Source organism: Synchiropus splendidus, chromosome 6 (genome assembly GCF_027744825.2).
Source record: "Synchiropus splendidus isolate RoL2022-P1 chromosome 6, RoL_Sspl_1.0, whole genome shotgun sequence".
NCBI lineage: Eukaryota > Metazoa > Chordata > Actinopteri > Syngnathiformes > Callionymidae > Synchiropus > Synchiropus splendidus.
The window spans coordinates 7,316,288-7,329,861 of NC_071339.1; the positions used below are offsets into that span (position 1 = coordinate 7,316,288).

Sequence of the window (13,574 nt, forward strand, 5' to 3'; positions counted from 1 at the left end):
TGTTGTGAACACACACACACACACACACACACACACTTGTTCTTCTGTTGCCACAGTTCCCTCGAATAATCTGTCACCTCCAAACTCCAGTTCTCACCAGAAAAGTCAGACTCTTCAATCCATCTATTGACAGATACTGACTGAAGGTCAAATCTGCTGTTAGCGGGCCGAGATTACATCGTAAATCAGAACGTGCGTCTCGTGAATGAGCGCATTGATTTGATCAGGCTCTAAAGTCGGGGATCAGGCCGCAGCTCCTGGGAAAGAAAAGGGGGGATTTATGGAAAGAGAAGGGAGAGACGTTACTCTTGTTTATCAGGAGAGATAAGTCGTAGAGAGCCAGATTTATTAAACATTGATCCAGCACCTGTGCGTGACAAATCCTTGAATAATATATCGGAATGTTTACAGTTGTCTGCAGCAGCAGCGTAGATCCCCGAAATATGAGCCACAGATGAAGCACATCGTATGTCTGAGTTGAAGCCCCATAATGCACTGCAGCAATTCAAATTCAATAGTGTCATAGATCCAAAGAGTTCAATTTGTATTCGTGATTAAACAGATAGTTAAGATGAAAAAGACAGTTTCTGCAGTAATACTCTTTGAAATATTTGTCATATAAAACTGATTTGAATATCGTAATTTCCTGACTATATACTGCTACTTTTTTTCCCACGGTCTGAAACCCTATACAACGGTGCGACAAATATATGGATGCATACAGGCTAAAGAGCGTCATGCTGCCAAAATATTGAGCCTCTTCCTATCAAACCGATGAAATCACAGGCGTTTTATTGACCTTAAAGCTCTCAAAATGCACTGTTTTCACCCGTGTGTCCGCAGCTCCGCCAACAGAGCTGATCTCCTGGAGGAGAGGAGACCAGAAGCAGCACCTGAGACCAGCTGTGGTGACAGAACTTAGGTGATAACACTACATTTTGAGCACTTTAATGTCAATAAAAGATGTGAGGAGTTGATGTTTCAAGTTCAGAACATTGCCCAGTTTGTTTCATGAGTCAGTCTTCATGCTGGAGCCCATTTTCATAACTAGTTTAGAAGTGATCCTCATCCATTTTTACGCACCACTGACTGTTCTACGGGGCACACAGCACCACTGCACCCGCGGCTCGTGGACCGCTGCGGCTTATGTATGAGTGAGATCTATTTTCCTTCTTCAGTTTAGTGGGTTGGGCTAGTTCACAATGAGTCAAATGGGACAGCAGATGGCAGTAGTGGTCTGGTACACACTTGCAACACACAAGTTGCGTGAGTGCTTGCTGCGACAACAAAAACTGAAAATCACAACCTCCCATCCAGAGGTCACCAGTGTGCTCAGAGAAACTACCACCACTTTGATGTCATCGTGGTTAACAGGCATGGCTGAAGTTTGGAAGTTGGAAATGAAAAATTAAAGAGGCCCTATTGTGCCTTGCTTTCCTTGAGTAGTCTTTCAAAGCTATAGTTATCCGCGGTTCAAAGGTCGCGCCGTTACGTCTGTCAGTACCATTATTGCAGTGCAGTGTGTCATCACTCCCATGATGTTTAGCAGGTTAGCGTGCACCAGGTCCTGTGATGTCAGGGCTAATGACATCATGAGAACTGTATCATCGGAATCGGGGGAGCGTTTTGTGTCAGGGACGTGTTTGTTATTCTAAAATGAAATCACTCTGAAACAAATGAACATTGTTCATTCACACTTCAGCATATTTTAAGGTGACAACTGCACCTGTAAACAACAACCAACATGGTGAAATAGCTGACGAATGTGCTTCAACAGACACTGGTTAATTTGTCTTTGAATCCAAGTTGCCCAGCGTCGCTCTGTCACGTCATTAGAGGCGAGGGTGATGTTTTGTTATTAATCTCTTGAATGGAAAAGCTGAGCGTGACTCTTGCTGTGTGTTCTGCCAGCAGCCAGCAGGGAGCAGGAGTGGGACTGTGGGGAAATGAGGCAGGACTGACTCCGAGGAGGCGCTGTGGAATGATGGAGGAATGTCATTTTCTTATTTTGCTTGATTCAGAGCCTTCGGAGAGTTGTGACCCGACACCTCTGAGCCCACCGCTGTCATTATCCCGGCATCCTGTAACGCTTCAATTTCCCACCGCCAGTCCTCCAGACGCATCTTTATCTTGATACTCATCGGCCTCTGGCATGTCGTTTCACGCGACCCTTATCTTCCGGTGGAGAGGCTGTCGAGTCGTTTGTTATGAGCAGAGATGGCGGGAAGACCGAGCTGCCACTGACTTTGAGGACCTTCGGGTGACAAACGTGCAGCATCACCGCAGTTCCAGCGACTCGCCGCTTATCTTGGAGTAGGTAATCCTGCTAGGGAAGGAAGAGATTCACTGGCTGCTCAAAACAAAATGCTTTAAATGTCTCCTGTGACATGAAGCGTAGTATTGAATATGAGGAGACCATGACCACGCCTTGGTTCACTTCAACACATGCTGGTCTCCGGGTGCATTGGCACCTCGGCCAAACACCCTTGTGAAAATACTTTGCTATTGGACGGAGCTCCGCTCCGGTATTGGCGGCGGCGGCGGCGTCCTCTTCTGTGTCCTCTATTAGGGTTCACTGATCGCGGACACACTCTCACAGGCAGCACTAATGCTATATTTAAACCTAAACAACTGGTGACATTGGAGACAAACTCCACTACACTCCACCACACACTCCCGCCTCCCTCTTCTTCATCTGCATGTATTCTAGCCTACTACTGACTGCCTACCCTGCTCACAACCGTATCATCGGCAAACACTGTCATTCTCACGCAAGGTCATGTTCACAAGTGAGAAACTGATGGTGACCGATGTGAAGCGCAGCTTTGATTTGAAGTGTGTCACAGACAGTTTTAGTCACTAAATCCAAGCAGTACTTGAAAAGGTCTTAGTCCGCCTGGTGGCCATCGACTCTGACAGAGGAACTTTTTCATCTGTCACATGCAATTAAATGAGTGACTTTTTCACACTCACGGGCCTCTATTTCAGTTACATCACAAGCTCCGATAATATCTGTGAAAGAGGAAATCCTAAGTGGAAAAGCACATAGTTTGACTCATCAACAAGGACAAAAAGAATTCGAGCATGCACAGGATCAGTCAATATTCAATTAAGCTGTGCAGAGTTGCGTGGTGACTGTTTATCGATACTTTGGTGTTATGTTTTCTCACTGAATTAAACTATCAATTAGCAGCATCAGACGACTGAATGAAGGAACACCACAGGCATCCGCCCACCATGTTGTGAAAGTTATGGCCGTCGCTTGTTTAGTCTCAGCTGCAGTGGAGGACTGCGTGTCTTTGTCAGTGAGGTATCTGGGACACACGCGGATGGTTGACCCTGCAAACATCTATTCATAACGTCCTGATGAAGACAACACTGTCACTGAAGTACTGACACTCAAAATGAGAACCTCATAACTGACCCTCACCTCTGTGATGACTCCAAGCCCGACTGCATTAGTCCTGTTGCCAATCAGCTCTAATTCAAGGCCGGGGATCAAATCGAGGACAGTGGCAATGCTGTCTAGACGCTGATAATGATCTGCTCTCACGTGACACGCCGGAACATGCTACTGCTCGTATAGATCTTCTCTTTCAACTACTATCATTATCCCATTGTGTGGCACTTTTACTGACGTATGGAGACGCAGACAAAGCTGTGAGAGGTGAGGGTGCTTTATGCTGCAGATGGAAAATTGGTGGTGTAGAAGTGTCTTTTTCTCGATTGTATTTTATCTGAGATTGGCTCTATTGTTGGGGTCCATTAAGAGTTTCACTTCACTTTTGAGTTGTTTTGCAGACAACAGTCCAAGAGTTCCATTCAAGACTTAGATTAACTCAGACTTGAGTTACCCAGTGATATCTATCTATCTATCTATCTATCTATCTATCTATCTATCTATCTATCTATCTATCTATCTATCTATCTATCTATCTATCTATCTATCTATCTATCTATCTATCTATCTATCTATCTATCTATCTATCTATCTATCATCCATCCATCCATCCATCCATCCATCCATCCATCCATCCATCCATCCATCCATCCATCCATCCATCCATCCATCCATCCATCCATCCATCCATCCATCCATCCATCCATCCATCTATCTATCTATCTATCTATCTATCTATCTATCTATCCACTGTATCAATCTATCTGTCCATCATCCATCCATCCATCCATCCATCCATCCATCCACTGTATCAATCTATCTGTCCATCCATCCATCCACTGTATCAATCTATCTGTCCATCCATCCATCCACTGTATCAATCTATCTGTCCATCCATCCATCCATCCATCCATCCACTGTATCAATCTATCTGTCCATCCATCCATCCATCCATCCATCCACTGTATCAATCTATCTGTCCATCCATCCATCCATCCATCTTGTTCCCTGAGCATTGGCTATATGTCCTCAGGTGTTTATGTGTGTGTCGTCTTAAAAAAAAGAAAGATTAAGTTAGTTCATGAGCAGCAGAAGAGGCAGCTGGCATGGTTGTTGACGTAACCATGTTCTTCTATGGGAGGTTGCCACAGTGGGGAATACCTGACTTGGCCTGAGCCCTGACCTTATTTCAATCAGTCGACACCATCTGTACCACTTTCACAGACTCTCATACTTTATTTTCTCTTGGCTCGCTCCTCACACAGGCGTCCAGTTATTCTCCAGTCATTTATACCAAGCAAACTGGTCAATGCCTTTAAGTTACTGTCCTACTTCTGAAACTATGAGTCACTGGCCCTTTAACTTTGCTGTTTTGGGGGTCAAATCTATATATAGATAATGGCACCAGCTGACCAGTGGTCCATCACAGAAGTTGTCGGATGTGGATTGGTAAAACTAACCTGGCACTTCATGATTAGCTCCTAAAAACTTTCACAGCGAATGAAAGCGTGACTATGAAATGAGATTTTACCGGTGGCCTGTGAAAGTGAGTCTGGAACAAACCTCCAGCGTGCAATATGTGTCCAATAAAGAGGCAGCAAACAAAGACTTACTGCGACTAACAAGGGCCGTCAGCCTGGTTTGCAGTCCTGGCGTCTCTGCCTGACGCCTGTGAATACAGATGAGCGCCAAACTTTTTTTCGCCTGATCTCCTGATGACAGCATGAGTGATGTATCACTCCTCTGCCTGCGACACGGTGTGTTTGCTGAATGAAAAATTAAATGTCAAATGCAGATTCAAGGTTGTGATGGCTCAGCAATATCCGGAATGTTTCGCTGTAAAGAGGAAAAATATGTTTATCTTTGAGGCTTCTAAATGAGTGATGGCATTTCACAGCTGGACTGATTAAGACACTGCTTTTTGTTTGTTTAGACTGACAGATAAATATCCTCCTACAGTTCTGTGCTGTTTCATCTTCTGGCTGTCTCGGGTTTTAGGCTTTTTTTTTTATTGCAAACTTTATTTTTCTTATTTACTTTATTTATTTATATGATTGCATTGTATTCTCCTTTTTAAATTAGGTATTATTTATCAATTCATAGACCACATTTTCCTTTTTATGAATGTTATGTCACTGCATCAAAGTTTTGGGACTTAAAACTATTACACAATAGATAAATTAAAGTCCAACCAGGGGGCCAATCCTTATGCTCCACAGCCTTTGGCATTAAGTGCAATATTTTAGGTTGCACGCTACAGAAAACATAAATGTTTTCTAAAATTGTATCGTACACGTACTTTGTCTCAGAAGTGCAGAAAAATAATCTTTTTAGAGATAAAATCTCTTGTGATCAAACGTAAAGTGGAAACATTGAAACAAACAGACACATAGCGCATCATGGAGGTGGACATGAACACGACGGTTTTCACTGTGTTTTTCACGAAAAAACAATTCACTGAGAAACATTGTATGACTGAAGTCTGTTGCTCGCAGAACTGAAGGCACCGTACATATGAGGACAGTTTAGAGGAGAGATTTACTTCTCACGATTAAAAACTAGAGTTTTTATTGTCACCAATTCAGTATCTGTGTCAATGTTGTGTTCCATTCTGTGTTCCATGGTCCGGGGTCGGGGGTTGTAACGTCTACGAGGGTGGAATATACAGTGGTACCTCGGTTCTCGACCACAATCCGTTCCAGAAGCGGTTTGTTCGAAATTTGAAATGATTTTTCCCATTACAATGAATGGAAAAAGAAATAATGCGTTCCAAGGCTTAAAATAGTCTTTTGTAGGAGTGAATGTAGAGTGTCTGCTGCAGGTGCGCTGTTCCTCTATGTGTGTGGCCGCTGCATGTGGGAGGGGTTGCCGAGTGAGTGACGTCTCTCCAGAAGTGAAGAGGTGCCCGGTGCGTGTCCAGCTCTGAATGTGCGCTTCTGTGCAGTTTGGCTGTGACAAAGTCATAAACCAAGTCACGCTCTGTCCCAGACTCGCCTCATCCCTGTCCCAGCTCCAGCCCACAACAGGACATCAAACCCTGGAGTGAGAGCGAGCACCTCCCCTGTGACACTCTACCACGGTCCAGTGCGGAGACAGGAAAGGTTTTACACCTCAATATGAAGAAAAAACAGTCAGTAAATGTAGCTAACGGGACACGTCTGCATACAGAGGCTGCGTTATACACAATAACAAAGCGTGTCATGGGTCATCTGATCGGTCCGCACACGTTATGTTTTTTCTGGCTTTTTTCGGGGGCGTTCGAGTTCTGGATTTTCTTTCGAAATCAGAAGCAAAAAATTTTTGAATACCGAGGTACCACTGCGCTTGGTTGCAAGACAAACAGGAAGTGAAACATTTAAGCAGCGTGAAGTTGTTTAATATCACACAGCAATTTTGATAAGGTACTGTGAGTCGGATATAAATGCTACTGCTAACAAGCATCCCATCTGCCTGAACCGTAAAGCATCTTTTCAGCCTCATATCGATCAGAAAACCATTTTATAGGAACATTTTTGTTCTAGGTTTATAAATGTTTAGTTCAGTTATTTTACGCTTCTTAGAGTTTTTATTTACTCAGACAGCTTTGTCCACATGTTGAAGATGCGTCTGTCGTATGCACTTTCAACACAGGGTCTGTGAAGCAACGAAATGCTTGAGATGAGGAGAACCGTTGAGTCGCAGAGAACACAAAGTACAGGCAACATGCAACGCTAGTGCAGGGTAGATAACAAGGCGCTTAAGAGATAAACATGCAAGAAAAAGAAAACATACAGTCAGTGTGTAAGTATTGTATTATTATAATTTATGTTTCAAATGATATTTGGTAGAAAATATTTTCTGTTTAAACCCAAATCAACACCAAACATAACCTTCAAAAGTTTTCAAGTTACTTTCAGTGTAGCTGACTTTGTTGGGTCTTTTGAAAAAGGTATGTTTTGACCTGAGACAACATGAGAATGTTGGGCGACAGTGGCGTCCCTGCCCACAGCTCTGTCTGGAGGTCCGTCCGCAAACCTCGCTCTCACAGTTGAAATCTACTCCCTCTGGAGAGTGAGGCCGCCCTCTTCTCCTGCCACTGTTCAGCCGTGGGGGTGAGCTCTCCCGGGACAAAGCCGTGCATGTATAAAGGAATGAAAGAAAAAGAGAGGGGTGTGTGTGAGACAAAAAGACAGCGGGTGAGAGGGAGGCAGGGAGAGGGAAATAACACCGGGCGCTTGACAAGTGCGTGTCAAGGGGTCCGACACCGCGGCCAACTTTGCCGCGGAGAAGCGTCCCATCCTGGAACGCGCACTCGTCTCGGGCTCGGCGGCGTGTGGGAGCCACACAACTCTCTCCAGTGGAAGAGTTAGTGAAGAGCCTCTGTGGCCGGAGCGCATTCCTGCGGCGCCCCTGGTCCCGCGGCACATGGTACAGTCCGTTTAAAAGGCTGCATGTCCTCTCGGAGAGCAGCTGCTCCCTGCACGTTCCCCACAGCAGGAGGAGGCACTTTCTCCCTCGCCGCTCAACATCTCCCTCTCTGCTCACATAAACAGACTGTAGACTTGGTCCGGGTAACAGGTAGACTCCTCAGCTCGGAGCAGCGCCGGAAGTCTCGTGAGCCCAGGTGGACGAGGAGGAGGAGGAGGAGGAGGAGAAGCGTCCGAGGCGCGAGCGCACCGGCTCTCTGCTTCCACACCGACTTGACACCATGCTGCGCTGTGTGGCTCTGCTCCTCAGGGGAAAATCCTTAAAATGATGGACGACAACAAGCAGCTGGCACAGAGGATCGATGGGGCCATTCAGTCCGCCAGTCAGGAAGTGACCAACCTCCGCGCCGAACTGGCCGCCACCAGCTGCAGACTGGCCGAGCTGGGCGCGAGCAGCCCGCCGGGCTTCGAGAACCACCACCACCACCACCGCCACTACAACCACCACGATGACAGCCTCCGCTACCGCGGTGAGTGTGCGCGTGAGCGTGTGTTGTGTGTAAGTCGACTCTGGGAGGAATTTGAAAAACGCTTAAACACTGTTGACAAAGAGGGAAAAACAGAGGAGAGGAGGGTGGGTTGTTAGATCCGCGGTCAGACTCGGCTCCTCCACTACTGCACTCAGCTTTGCTCTCACCAAAGTTGGGCAGTTTCTCCCCGATTGTGTTCAACATCCCGGAATACTATTGCAACATCTCTGCCGGAGGAGATGACGTGTGAGCGATCTTCATTGATTTTTACTTGATTTCGGGTTGACACCGCCCCATTTTGTAGTTAACTCACTGTAACGATGACACACTGGAGGACAAACAGTATTCGTCTTCTGCTACGGCAACAGGTTGTTGGGACTCAGAGTGGATAGAAGCGCTGAGTCAGCATGCCGCCGCTTCACATTGCATTTAAAGATGTGTTTTTATCCGCAAGATCAGAGTGAGAATTCAGCATTGTTCACCAACGCAGCTCAGAGAAAAGTGATGTTGCTGACATATGCAGCCGATACTGCGACTCTCACGGGAGGATTTGCCGCTATAGCTGCGTCAAAACTGAAGCGGCGTCAATTGCGCATCAGGTGGTTGCAGCTGAATGCACTTACACTTACACTCTCTCTCTCTATCTCTGTCTCTCTCTCTCTCTCTCTCTATATATATATATATATATATATGTATATATATGTGTGTATGTATATATATGTGTGTATGTATATATATATGTATATATATGTATATATATATATATATATATATATATATATATATATATATATATATATATATATATATATATATATATATATATATATATATATATATATATATATATATATATATCAGCATCACACTGCTGCTCCAGCCACAGCGACCTTGATGTGAAGCTGCTAAAAACTGTGATTCAAGTCTGACTTCTGCAGTGGTTGACTGTTTCATCTGTAGTTTTTGCGCTGTAGTAAGGACAAACTTGAGTGTTCTTCATGTTGCTGATCGCAAGGCTGCTGCTTATTTATGATATCATCCAAGCTGTTGAATGTCTCTGTTGCACATTGGAATTGACCTGATCCCATGTGACATCAGTGCAGGGCTGGTGTGACTCAAGGGTCTGTCTTGAGCCCTGCTTTGGTCTCTTGTGATCTGCTCTACTTGGCCTGTGTTAAACTATTCATAACACGTTGCACCACTGGCGCTGGTTATGTTAGTTGGACACTGGAAGATAAACTTGTACGTTTCGCTTTGTGCCAATAACAAGCATTAATATTTGATATTACAGAATAATTAACTGGATGAAATATGGACTGAAGTTCAAAACCATCCTTCAGCTCTTTCTCACGATGGAACGTTCATTTATTTTTTCTTGAATAAACAAAGTGCTGCAGATATTATTTGGATTTTAACCGTTTTAATAGCTTTAGACAGAGGTGTATTTCACCTCAGCAGTAGAGTTTTGATGTTGGTGATGAGTCAGAGTTGATTAAAACCTGCCTCAATGGAGTGAATTCAGCAATAATAAACATCTTCATATCAGACATATGCAATTAAAATGAAAAAGCAGGTTTTAAATTATTTCATATCCTCATAAAAGCTGAGTCACCGTTTGATTTTGGACTTTACTGGACCAGTGAACTGAGTGTCCTGGCTCAGAAGGGGGTCAACATTTATGTCCCGTAGCTTTGACCCAGTCAAGAACAAGGAACAGAAGTTACAACCTAAAATGCCGTTTTGTTGACATGATTTACAATTGTCAGGAAGGAGATGGATTTTATTTTAGCAGGGCTGTTGGATAAAGGAAGCAAGACTTTCACTGTGAGGATCGAATGAAAGTGGGAGGAATTTGGGCTGTATTTGTTTTAATGTTTGGCACAAGGTTTAATTTTTTTTAAGGAAACTAATACCTCATAGTCAGCTGGATGGTAAAACCACAGAGCGGTTTGACTTATCTGTAGTTGTACATTGATTCTCCTTGTTTCAGTGAAACTGTGTGATTCTGTAAGATTATTGTGGTACCCCACAGGTATTAAGACCAAAGTCAATCCTGGAATGTCAACCCAGCATGACGTATTTTTACTTAAAGTGCCTTCAAATGGATTTCTTTGTCGTATCTAGCTGAAGTACAATGAGAAGCACTCAAAACTGTTCAGCTCCCCAACAAAAATGCTCTTTAGTTTGATGCATAGAACTTTGTCAACAAGCTGAAGATGATGATAAAGAGTTTATCATCAGTCGCCTCGGTTGGTTTTCAGGACCGAATCCTTCATCTGCAGTGAATTATCCGAGTCCATCCTGCTTGTTTTCAGTCCCTCTTTTTTTTCTGCTGCACTGTTAACACGCAGCCTGACATTCCCACATTCCAGAATATCAGCGCAAGTGATGTCATGCTTCCTGTTCCCAGAGAGGGAGGCCAGCAGTCAGGTGACCGATTGGCTGATCAACCGCAGCTGAGCCAGAGTCAACTGACTGGGCCGCTGTGTTTGTGCTTCAGACGCGCTGTGACCTCGCCGCCATCAGGAGGGATGAGTTCTTATTAGCCGCTGGATGTTTTCCAAGATCTGAACTTTAAGATGAGTCAACCGACAGATTTCTGGGGTTAGGCATTTTAGGATGTGATGAGCCAGCGTCAGCGTCCAGTGGCTTAGGGAGATTAAATGTTCTTTAGGTGCCAATCCCTCTCCAAACAAGGGTCCACAGTGCTGGCGCTACAGTGTGCTGGAACAAAGTAGCAGGCTTTCTTGTTAATATTCATGACCTGACGTGGTGTACTCATATTATACCCTGCCAAAATGCCAGTGTTTTAGCAGTGTTGGTGTCTCCCTGCGGAGCTGCTATAGACTCCCTGACAGCTGTCCAATCAAGCTATAAAGCCCACACTTCAGCCGGCTGTTGCTGTTGGCCTTGACTGTCCTCGGCAAAGTAATCGCCAGGAACAGCAAACACGATCTTTTAGGCTCAACACTCACTGGGATTAACTTTAACACCAGTTTTTTGGTTTCACACTACTAGTTTACAGCATATGGTGATCTGATATTGGAGCTGCAGTGTTTAATCCAGGGACATCTTGTGACACAATGAGTCTTGTGTCCCTTGCTCTGTCCTGGATCTACACACGCTCAGCATTTTCCACTTTATATACTGAATTATTCGAAGCACTATAGAGTGATGTTTTAGTGACCTCCCACCCATAGACATTCAAAATGGATTGATGAGGTTTCATGAATCACTGTCCTGATTTTCAGAAGCCACCAGATGGCGCTGTCTTGTGTAAAATGTTTGCTAATTCAATGAAATCTCACATCATTTCTTAACCAAGAGCACCATTTAGTGGCCTCTGAAAAATAGGACACTGTTTTATGATGCCTCATCTATCCGTCACTACCAGACATAATATTGAAAAATATCTGAGAAGAGAGTAATTGACACAAAGGGACAGTGAATGAATGAAGGGTTGGAAAGTGTATTTTAGTTTGTGCTTCAAGAAGATATAACGTTAGGATTGGTATACATTGGTAAACATGAATAAATTCTAAGTTCTTCTGATGCCACATGATTGATGACGTCACAGCATTGTTAATGATTCAGAAAGTGGCTGGCTGTAGAAGAGTTCGAACCCTCTGCTTGCTCTGCCAGCGGGCAGCAGGCATCATCATTTGTTGCTCAGTGATCTGCAACGCATCTCGTCTCTTGCCCAGCATCCCCCATCGTGCCCACTTTGAGACCTTTTCAGCCAGAGCTGCCACCTTCACTTCTCTGCCACCTCTGGCATGTCCTCCCCGAATTGACATACAGCTTCTCCTCTGGCTCTCAGGTCCATGTAGCAGTTTCACTGATGGATGGTGCCACAAACACTGGAAAATATCCTGCAGTGGTCTGTCTTTTCAACTTAAAGGGTATATTTATAATGTAAACAAACTGAAGAAGCGAGGCTATTGGCAGGGTTTTGCCAATTCAATAATACAGGAAACTATGAAACTCATTCCATGTCTGAGCAGCATCTATTCTTTCCACGTTTTTCCTTTGTGTTCTATGAGTATTAGTACTATTAGGGTACTAGTGTGGCCCATCTGACTCCCAGCTCATGTCCTAGCTGTCCTCTGAATGCCAGAGATACTGGTCATATCTCTTCAGATTCAACCACCGAATGGCTAGCTAATGTCCCATCCTGGACTTCAACACTCACCAGTTACTTCAAGGAGCAGAAGAGGGAAAAGTGGCCAGACGCCGTAATACAACTGAAAAAGACAAATGTATATAAATTTAATTTGTCATACTGTATTTATTGATATTGCGTCGTGGCGTCATGTGTATTTGAGTGTATTGATATTTTCTTATCCACTGAATTGCAGCATATGACCAAGTAGTGATGGTGATGATGATGCTATTTAATGTTGTGATTAGACACAAAATGTTTGAAATCTGTATAAATTCGAAGTCGAATAAATGAAATGAAGCTGTCAGAGATTAGAAATTTTTGATGTTTTTACTCTTTAGTTTTTGGTGAGCGGGTCAGCCTTTTTCTGTCTTTTTTTTTTTGGTGCTCTGCTGTGAAGACTGGGTGTGTAAGCCTCAATGCATGACATCTTGACCGTCCTGCTCAAGTGGTGAAAGTGAAAAGCTTTTCAAAATGCAGTTGTTGAAAGTGTTTGTCCAAACATGCTGTTTTCGATCACTGTTGTATGGTGAGCGTCGACAGCTTTTGGAGCATCCTGGTTATTTCACATATTTTTACCTCAAAAGACGTTTTATTTTCCCTCGAGGGGATTGTTAAAAGCAAGGCTCTCTACAGTGTTTGTTTGTCGTGTGTGCACAAGGACCAACAGCTTGAGTGACTCTTCTAAACGCCTCAGTGTCCCAGCAAAAAAATCAAACCAAAACCCATCCTACTGCTGCGTCTCCTTGACAGAGTAGTTACTAACAAGTGTTTGTTTATATGATTGGACCTCCCTATTTTAAAGAGTTCCTCGCCCATCACTTGATCCATCATGCCGACCCAAACCTCCACTGACTTTAGCAGCATTATTCAGAGAGGTGCGGGAGAGTACTAGCATAATGCATCTGATATTCATGTTACGTATGCAGCACTGCGTTGGTCAGTCCAGACTCATTACAGGAAACTGCCAACATCAGTCCATAAACCTTAAGACAGCATGCAGTGTGAATTATTAACAACTGCAACATTGAAAACAACTAACTGTTGCACTTTTATGGGCAGTTAACATGGAGTCT

General features: G+C 44.0%; 1 protein-coding gene across 6 annotated transcripts in view; it reads left to right on the plus strand.

Annotated features, from left to right (window-relative positions):
• kaznb (kazrin, periplakin interacting protein b) overlaps nt 1–13,574 on the plus strand; it is a 107,882-nt gene that overhangs the window by 32,477 nt on the left and 61,831 nt on the right. For 5 of the 6 annotated variants that reach the window (XR_008414775.1, XM_053866923.1, XM_053866927.1 and 2 more), the window contains exon 4: nt 8,117–8,336. Coding sequence is in view for 5 of the 6 variants with exons in the window: in XM_053866923.1 (XP_053722898.1) it covers nt 8,117–8,336 (220 nt within the window). In the remaining variant the exon portion in view is untranslated. Of the gene's footprint in view, nt 1–7,816; nt 8,337–13,574 lie in introns of those variants that run through there. The other variant, XM_053866924.1, reaches the window with a different exon arrangement.